The sequence below is a fragment of the Plectropomus leopardus genome, chromosome 15, assembly GCF_008729295.1.
Source record: "Plectropomus leopardus isolate mb chromosome 15, YSFRI_Pleo_2.0, whole genome shotgun sequence".
NCBI lineage: Eukaryota > Metazoa > Chordata > Actinopteri > Perciformes > Serranidae > Plectropomus > Plectropomus leopardus.
Window position 1 is genome coordinate 20,090,023 of NC_056477.1, and position 9,256 is coordinate 20,099,278.

The window sequence follows — 9,256 nt, forward strand, 5'->3', positions numbered from 1 at the left end:
TATAACCCACTTTGCTGTGTCCTTTTTAAGGTCATTTATAAAACATACCATACTATTACTTTTTAATCCCATTTTTATGACATACTATAGTATGACTTTTTCAAATTACATTTTTCTGACATTCTATATTTTATTTTTATCAGATGTTTACAATGTACTACACTACGATGTCATTAATGCCATTTATTTCTTTGTTATAAAATGATTAATACTTGTAGGCCAACATGCAAAAATGCAGCTTACAATTTGAAATCTAAATACTTAATTTACAGACAGTTTGTAGACATTTACAGTTTGTAGATTTAATTTATTTAAACAGATGTTTGAAAGGTTCCAGTAGCTACTTAATGTCCATCACTTTCAATTTACTGCAGCTGAAATCTGCATTTAAAAAATTATGACAGAAATTACATTAGTTACCAGCAATGCTCAGCTTACAAAGTTAAAGTCTAGAGAAAGCTAACACTAATCAGTGACATGTTTGCCCCGTTTGCCATCTGTGTCCCTCACTGAAATGCGGTGCTTCTTTTTATCTGCTTATTTTATAACCTTTTAACTAAAATGCATTTCACACTCTCTGCATAACAATTTATGTAACACAATTTTTTACCCTTTGAAACAGATACATTTGTGCAAAATGTGTATTTGCTATATTGCTATATGAAAGAAAACAGTTAATTGAGGTGTCTCTTATGGACTGCACTGATTGATATGTTTTCCCCAAAGCCACTTCCCCATCTTATTTATGTAGAAAACAAGTCATGGCAAACACAGCCACATCAGTGTAAACATAATACACATTAGTGTGAGGTATGAAGTATTTAAGGCTTTTTGGTTAAGAGTGGAAGTAAGAAGCTTATCAGCACTTTTCCCTCATGTCAGTCAACTGGCTTTGGCATCACAGTGCTTTGAGGTTCTGGTAGATACTTCTTACTGTCCAGCTGCCGTCTGCTGTATAGCTCAAGTACACCACTGTGAGTGACTAGGTTGTTGTTTAACAGTCTGGTCAGATGCAGTGCACAATAAGCACGGAGAAAGCAGATCCCACAGCCAGTCCCAGAGTGAGGAAGAAGGACATGACCACTCCTGTGGCCTCTGCCAGCTCTCGAGGTACCACCTTAGGGCCATAGATCATTGGCAGAGTGCCTAGGTAGCCATTTGTGAGGCCGAGCAGGCAGTTGAAGACCACAGGGTACGCGTCATGGGCAAATAACACAGTGTGGAGGTGGTCCCTTGGCTGGTAGTTACAGAACATCAGAAATGGCACCATGACGGAGCGACACACTACCAGCACAGGCAGGACTCGACTGGTGGGTCCAGGGACCTGCAGCCAGGCTGTGGCCTGCCTGCCGCAGAAGTCTGCTAGGTTATATAGGAAGAAACTGGTTAGAGGCACAAAGTAAGTGGTTGTCCAGGGGCTGCCGCTGTCTTTGTTGACTGACTGGATCCCTGAGGATACTGCAGGGAACACCATGATAGAGATGAAGAAGACGTAGAAGACGCTCAGGCCAAGCACCCATGTCTTCCTAAGGATAGGCTGCAGAGGAGGGACAGAGACTCTGCTTCCTGTGCCTCCTGCTGATCCGCCCTCACTCATCACTCCTGAACTGGTGCACATTCCTGCCAGCATGTAGTGTCTAGAGAAAACAGGTGAACCTATAAAATTACTTTTAAATAAACCGACCTGAATCTAACAGTAAAGTAAAAAGGTAAGTTATGAATATTTATAGAAATTATTCATTTAATCCCACTGTGTTGGAGATGGGTTTTGGATTTTATTATAGTTTTGGCACTATCTAGTGGTAGTAGAAGGAATGACACTGTAGCAGATACTGTGTATTTCTAAACTGTAATCTATGGCATTTAGATTCACATGAAAGAATATTTTACAGAATGAGAAAATGTGTTGCCATCACCTACATACAAATGCATTTTTAAAGCATTTTTATGACATACTATACTATAACCTTTTTATTATACAGATGTGACAAAAAAATCATAGTTTAGTATGTCATAGAAATATGATTAAAAAAGGCATAGTTAAGTATGTCAAAAATGGGATTTAAAACGTCATAGTATAGTATGTCATAGAAATATTCCAAAACACCTTACGTCGTAAAATAGTTTTAAAAAAAAACCATAGAATGGTGTGTCATACAAATGTGCTACAAGTCATCTATGGTTATATATCATAAAATGTGATTAAAAAAGTTATTGGATAGTATTTCTTAAATGTCTTATTTCTTATTAGTTTAGTATGTCATAAATATTTGATTAAAAAAGTCATTGTATAGGATGTCATTAAAATGTTTTTAAAAATGCAATCTTATAGTGTGTCATAAATATGTGATTAAAAAAAGTCATAGTACAGTATGTAATAAAAAATGTTAGTTAAAAGTCATGGTTAAGTATTACAAAACAATGTGATTTAAAAAAAGTCACTGCATAGTATGTCAGTAAAATGTCTTTTAAAAAGTCATAGTATAGTATGTCATAGCAATGTGATCGAAATATCATAGTATAGTATGTAATAAAAATACGAAGAATGCTTCAAAATGCTTTATAAAAAGTTAGTTAAGCTGTAAAGTTTTAAAAGATTTCCCTCGGGAGAAATGCCTTCTGCGGCACAACCCTCCAGTAAGATCTCAGATCTTACTGGAGGGTTGTGCCGCAGAAGGCATACACTGAAAATGGTGCTCCCTGACTGTTTAATAGGTGACCACAGCCCTGGTTTAGCCTAAGTATCTGTATGGGAAACAGAATACCTTTGGCTGCTACTGACCTTGAGTATGCCAGCTTGGGCAGCAGCAGATACGTGATGATGCAGAGCAGGATGAAGACATCAGCTGTGAGGAAATAGGCCAGTGCGCTGTCTGCCACATCGTTTGCCAGTGCCAGGTCCAGTATTGATGCTACTGCACTCAGTGTGCCTCCCATGGCCTGGCCTGAAAAAAAAAATTGGTTGGTTCACTTGGTCAGTGCAGTCAGTTAACAAAAGACACTTACCCCTATATATTAAATATAACTATAAATCCATCTCGTTTTGCTTTTTGGAGGGAGGGATGAAGACAACATGCAACAAACCTTCCCTAGACTTGACCGAGTAACGGAATATTTACTCTTAATATTATATTATTAAACAACTTCCAACCCTTATTTAAGGCCCATGAGTTCATACATATCAGTACCAGCTTATTCCTTTTCTGCAGAGGACAAGAATAACAACTTGTGTTAATGAGGTCAACTAGTGCAGTAAACCTTCAAAAAGTACCTTTTTGGTTCTTTGCTTGCGGCTTTCTTGAGAACCGCTCTCCAAACAACTTCACACTCCACACTGTGTTTACTTGGGACCTAAGCAATACACCTGCCACGACATACGCTACATTCACACCGTAAGCCTCCGTGCAAAGTTCAGATTTATTGCTCAGATACAATTATGGCTGTTCACAGTACTAGTTACATATGGCCAATATCAGATTCTAGTGAACTGGTCACTGTCCTTAAATGACCTGTATGTGCAAAAGAACAAAAGCTAAGACATGTGCAGCACGCTGTCGTGCAGAAGTAAGTACTTGAAGTCAGCGTTTGGGGTTTCGTTTATAAGCTGATGTGCAGTGGAAGCCGGTGAATTCCTGAACAGATGATAATATAGATAAGGATGAGGAGAGCTACCTCTGTATGGAGGTGTTTTTAGGTGCAGAGTCCCAGCCAGGAGTGGTTTGGATAATGACACAAATGGCTCATGAATGGCTTCACTGACAGAGATTTCATCCAAATTTTGAGGATGTCAGGGGCTACATTTAACCATATCTGTCTGCACCTGTGACTCCTGCTAGTGCAAAATTGTGAAGAATGTCGATTTAGAGAGACGTAAATATCGAATGAGTTAAGATATGACTATTCCAACTGAGGTTCTGTTAAAAAAAAATCAGTCCTGTATCTGATTTACAACCACAAATGAATGAATGAATGAATGAGGAACAGTATCAGATTCCATGTGAGTTGTGGTGATCACACTATTATGAAAAAAGGAAAAAAAGAGTCCAATATGAGCAGATTAAAAAAAACCCACAGATACATATCATTTGCAAACAGCTAGCTATTAGGGACCAGACTATTTCCAGGTGCGAAAGGGTTCATTCTGAGTGTTACAAAGTTGATGCTTGACATGACTGAGTTTGCTACAATCTTACATCTCCAGTCTCCGTCTTCATCTGTTCATTTGCTATTGAATGTACTGTAGCAAGCATCAGAGAGCAAGCTGTACCCAGCAAGCTGTTCTACGGGGTAACAGTTAATAGGGGTCCCTTCTCGATACACTATACAATGTGTATATAATGTGCAACTACTACATAAGTCCAGCAAAGTGTGAATTTGATCAGGTAAATGGTTGTTGAGAAAATCAAAGGACAGATAGATTAACAGGGACTTCCATTTTAGTTATATAATTAAAGCCATTCATTTCTTGAAACTGTATTTATGCCTCTGGCCATACTGTTCTGACATAATATAAATACAGAGGGTGATGCAGTCAATCTTAAAGCATAGGGATCTAAAGTATTTTCAGCTACATCAGGGATTTTTTTTAATAATATGCAAATATATGTAACAAGGTGCTCCAAAATAAGATCCAAAAACGGGACCAGCTGTTCTACAAGGGGAACCTGTCAATCGAGTTCAACATTTCTTTAGTGCGTTCTTGTGTTCACCAGCGTGTGCCGACACAGAGGCAGACAGATGCCATCATTATGTCACACACACCTAACGGTGGTGGTAAGACACAAATAGTCATGATTACAAGTTAATTCATTTGTCAACCTTATTTTTCAGCTGCTAAATAGCACGTTACATTTCAAGACAACAGAAAAAGGTATTTGTAAAATGATTCTGTACAAATACAACAAATACTGTAAACATGTGACATTCATGATCTTCATGACTACTGTACCTGATATAAGTGCCTGAGAAATCCTCATGGGGAAATGTCCGCTGATCCCAAACACGCTGCCTGAGAAGAGGTTGGAGGCTCCGCTGACGATGGCCACGCTGGCCAATGTGCCAACAAAGAACTCAGTCCTGCAGTCTGACACATCTACCTTCACCAGCACCGTGGTCACCACAAACACCACCAGGATCACAAAAAGAGACGACAGGATCCGTACGTTTGAAGACAACCTGCCAACACCGCGCACGCACACGCGCACACACACACACACACACACACACACACACACACACAATTGATCAAAAATCAGTTGATCAACAAAACAGAAGACTTTTGGTGCTGTTCTGTTGAAGAAATGTAACAGTAATCTATTATCCATATAAATGAATATAAAATGTATTCTGCTGCAGCAATGGTGCTCAGAAAGCCAAAGATAAGAAAAAGAAAAAGAGACAAAGAAAAACATCTGAAAAGAGTGTTTTGTGTATGTGTGTGTGTGTGTGTGTGTGTGTGTGTGTGTGTGTGTGGGGAATTAACCTGTTAACTAGGACATAGTTGAGGATCAGACACAGTACAGACGGCACTGTAGAGGCAATGGCCAAATAACTTTCAAAGTAGTCCTGTAAATAGTTGGAGAAAAAACAAAACATTTCAATTCACTTGAATATGAGAAAACAAAAATAAGAGGAAACAAAATAAGAGGAAGTGAAAGGAGATGGGAACGAAATAAGAAGGTCAAACACACTCCTTCCTTATCTTTGCTATGGTTTCTAAGTCAAAACAAATCACACATTAATCTCAGAATAGCAGAAATCCACAGAATTCATCCATTCGTGAAACAAATAAATCATTTGGATGCAGATCTACGTGACTACTCTGACTCTGTTTTTATCTTGGTTGAGCCTTTGGCATGTATAATTTTGCTGCAATGGATTTCTGTCCATGTCAAAAGAAAACTCAGTTCTCACATCGGTCACAGGACCGTCACACTTCTATGAAAGGCATGCAGAATGGCACAAATATGCTTCTTCCTGAGTACACCCACACACAATACATATAGTAGTTGTATTTAGTGTCCCTCTCACTCACACTGAGGTCTGAACGTTGCTCCTTATTGCTGCTGTCATGTGTGTTGTTACTCAGTTTGTAGAGCCAGTAGTGTTTGGCTGTTATGAAGAAGTTCCAGGGCAGCAGGGAGCCGATGCCCATCAGAAAGAAGATGATGTACACAAAACAGTAAGAGTCCTCTGGGCTGTAACGCACAGCCAGAGGCACTGAGGAATGTTTGGGTAGGAGTGATGAAGAGGGACTCTGGTCCTCGCTCTCCTCATCCTCGGATACTTGGTGGTTGCCAAAAGCAGACGGAACATAGGAGGAGTTGAGACTGGGCTGCACAGGCTCTGTGCCGTCCATGCTCACAGACAGAGCACAGGATAGTCACAGGCAGAGAGAGAAAAGGGAGGGTAGTAGTAGAAATGACAGTAAAAGATGTGTTAAATAAACAGAAGACGGAAGCGATAAATAAAGAGCTGTGAAGGAGAAGAAGAAAAACAAACAAGTTAAATCACTGCCAAATAATAAAGTTATTGCAATGAGTGGGGTTTTGGATGACACTTACGTTTACTTGTGCTTGTCAAGAAAGAAAAAGAGTGACTGTTGTGAATCCATAGTCTGGAGAGATCTCTGTAGCTGGTAGAGATCAGTCCAATTTTCCAGATCCTGTGATGCTGCAGTGCAATCACATTTAACCCTGAGGATTATCTTTCAGTTCTGGGCATATTGACAGTTATTTTCCAAATGCAGGACACAAAACAGCGGCTTGTTGCAGCACAAAACACAAAACACGACAAATTGCTATCTCAATAGGGACAGAAAGGTAAACAAGTTGAAAATGACTCATCATCATGATTCAGAGGACGTGGAATGTGACATGAACACATTGTCCTTTTCTCGCTGTGCCACTACTGCACCAACAATATTAATCGGGGCCCTGTAATCATTTACTATTTGGCAGCAGTGTGTGGATGTGAACCTGCTGCTCTCCCACACCAGGGATCAGTCCTGGACTTACATAACGGGAGTCAGGCACAGCAGTTCCCACACAAAGTGGGATTCCTCTCAGTTAAGTGCTTCATCACATTAAGTAACTCAACATTAATCACAGTTCTTTTCTTAAAGAGTAACTAAACCCCCACTTCTGGTTTGAGTGCTTCCTCCCTGGAATGTTACAAAAGTCTCTAAAATAAGTATGGCTGGCAGGGGGTTAAAACACGCCCAGTCACCCAATCGTGCCGCCTCTCAATCCACAGAACCTCCCTGCCCCGGCACACAAACAAAGTTGGTAAGATCACAGTGACAGGGCGGCAACAGGGCGGCTTGGTTGGTGATGAAAGCAGGCTCCATGCTTCCAGGATCAGCCAATAACAAAATGCAATTGCAATAGCCAGGTGTCAACTTATGGAGGGCAGTCACTATGCATATACATAACACAATATGTAGAATTTTAATACTTTGCTCTCAAATGTCAAGTGATGGACCTAAATCAATCGACAACACAACTAAATACCCAAATATATTGTTCTTCACCTGAATACAAGGTGTTCAGGTGTTTAGTTACTCTTTAATGCATGTGGATGCTTGACCCAATTTTTTACCAATGATTTCAGTTTCATCTCACACCTGCATGTATTCTGCAAACTACAACCTCACATGACAGAAATAAGCAGTCAATAACGCATACAGGAGCAGTCATGAGATGAGAGCTGCAACTGACAGAAATAGAAAAGCACGCTTTCGCCTACTGCTTGCACAATGCGAAGTCATTACTTAAACTGTTTAAGGACGTTAAATTCAGACTGCTGACACGACAGAACAAAGCTGACCTTGCATCCTAAAAAGCGTCATGTGTGCCACTAATGAGGAACCAGTATTCACATGATGCTTACCCGAGAAAAGGCAATTACACGGACTGGAACTGCAGACTACACTGAGCAGTTTCATTCAAAGTACTCCTCTCTACAGACAGCTGGTGTCCCCAACTTTTTTCACTACTCATCATAACATTGTGTTTGCTCATTCTGCCGTAGTCTTCGTATACGTCAAGTTTTATTTGTTTAGTGTAGGCACTGCTGTGAGCAGCTAAACGTTAGCGGTTAGCTCCAAAAACTTAGCAGTTGGCTAATCAACTCGACCTGTGCCAAATGTTTGGCTCATGAAACAAAAGACAAACATACCTCACTGTTGGAGACTCCGTGGCTGTTGCCTCTATCTTCTCTGCAACATGTTGTAACACTGACTCAGTGTAACACTGACCCAAACATCCATCTCACAGCAAACTTCATTTCTGGTCCGCTGACAAACAACCTTCCTCCTCTGAAAGCAACAACTGACAGACTTCCGGTATGAATCCTTCAGAATAAAAGCACCATCTTCAAATATCTACACAAAATTGATTCAAAACGTATATTTTCTTGGTAAAATCGTTGAATGCATTTACGACATACACATTATTACACAATTCCAGGCAAGGTTTAAGAATTATTTTGAAATCTACATAAGATCTTAACAGTAAAAAGTAATACCCGCTATTGTTCTGAAAGCAAAAACACATAACGGAAGTCATGTCGTAAGTGACCTGAAGAGCTACTTTTTTTCCTTTTCTTTTCTTTTCTTATTTTTTTTTCTTTTATCCGATTTCCAGCGTTATAGGATTATATTCGTGTTCAGATTTTCTAGTTTTATTAATTAGTTTTTTCTTATTTTATTCTTCATTTTCTCTCATTCAGATTTTAATAATTACCTTTTACAATTTGACGGCCCTATATGATTCTAAAATAAAAACACATAGACCAATCTACAAATCAAATTAGATCAAATCTAATCAGTTGGAGATATGGTTTGCCCAAATAATTCCAAATTTTACAGTACGCATCATTTATAACAGATGTTACTTGTTCACTTTTTTGAAACCAAAGACAAAAACCCCACGTGGTTGCAATAAAAACTCTGCTTTGAATGTACAGATGTAGCCTAATTAATAATATTAAACAAAAAAACAACAATAACAAACAAACAACTACGCCTAATTGAATATATCATTATAATTCTATATATATTATATTGAAACATATAATCTATAGCATACAATTTGTAGCATATACAGCATATATTTTGTTTACTCTGTATTGATATCTGATGACAAAATGTGGAAGCTGAAAATTATTATATATGACTTCCAAATAAATTATTAGTTCCATATGTAATATAGGGCATTATTTTTAGAAATAAATTATAATTATGTCTACTTAATGC

The 9,256-nt window shown here is 38.8% G+C and overlaps 1 protein-coding gene across 2 annotated transcripts; it reads right to left on the reverse strand.

The window, feature by feature from the left end:
• Positions 1–286: 286 nt before the first annotated feature.
• Positions 287–8,307, reverse strand: slc29a3 (solute carrier family 29 member 3). Of its 2 annotated transcripts, XM_042502496.1 has the most exons (7): positions 8,179–8,307; positions 6,564–6,672; positions 6,035–6,474; positions 5,483–5,565; positions 4,949–5,175; positions 2,783–2,945; positions 287–1,637 (listed from the first exon to the last, which is right to left on the reverse strand). In XM_042502496.1, the coding sequence occupies exons 3-7, from the start codon at positions 6,356–6,358 to the stop codon at positions 1,007–1,009; spliced, it is 1,428 nt and encodes a 475-aa protein (XP_042358430.1). In that variant the 5' UTR covers positions 6,359–6,474; positions 6,564–6,672; positions 8,179–8,307; the 3' UTR covers positions 287–1,006. The 2 variants fall into 2 exon arrangements, with proteins under 2 accessions (XP_042358430.1, XP_042358431.1); XM_042502497.1 differs by having other exon boundaries at positions 6,035–6,672.
• Between the last annotated feature and the right edge of the window lie 949 nt (positions 8,308–9,256).

What these genes read in the sequence shown, in the direction of transcription:
- slc29a3 (XM_042502496.1), bottom strand. Translation starts at nt 6,358, where the DNA reads ATGGACGGCACAGAGCCTGTGCAGCCCAGTCTCAACTCCTCCTATGTT. An exon ending in AGCAACGTTCAGACCTCAGT is followed by an intron (nt 5,566 to 6,034) that starts GTGAGTGAGAGG and finishes AACTATTTACAG; the next exon opens with GACTACTTTGAAAGTTATTT. An exon ending in TTCTCAGGCACTTATATCAG is followed by an intron (nt 2,946 to 4,948) that starts GTACAGTAGTCA and finishes TTTTTTTTTCAG; the next exon opens with GCCAGGCCATGGGAGGCACA.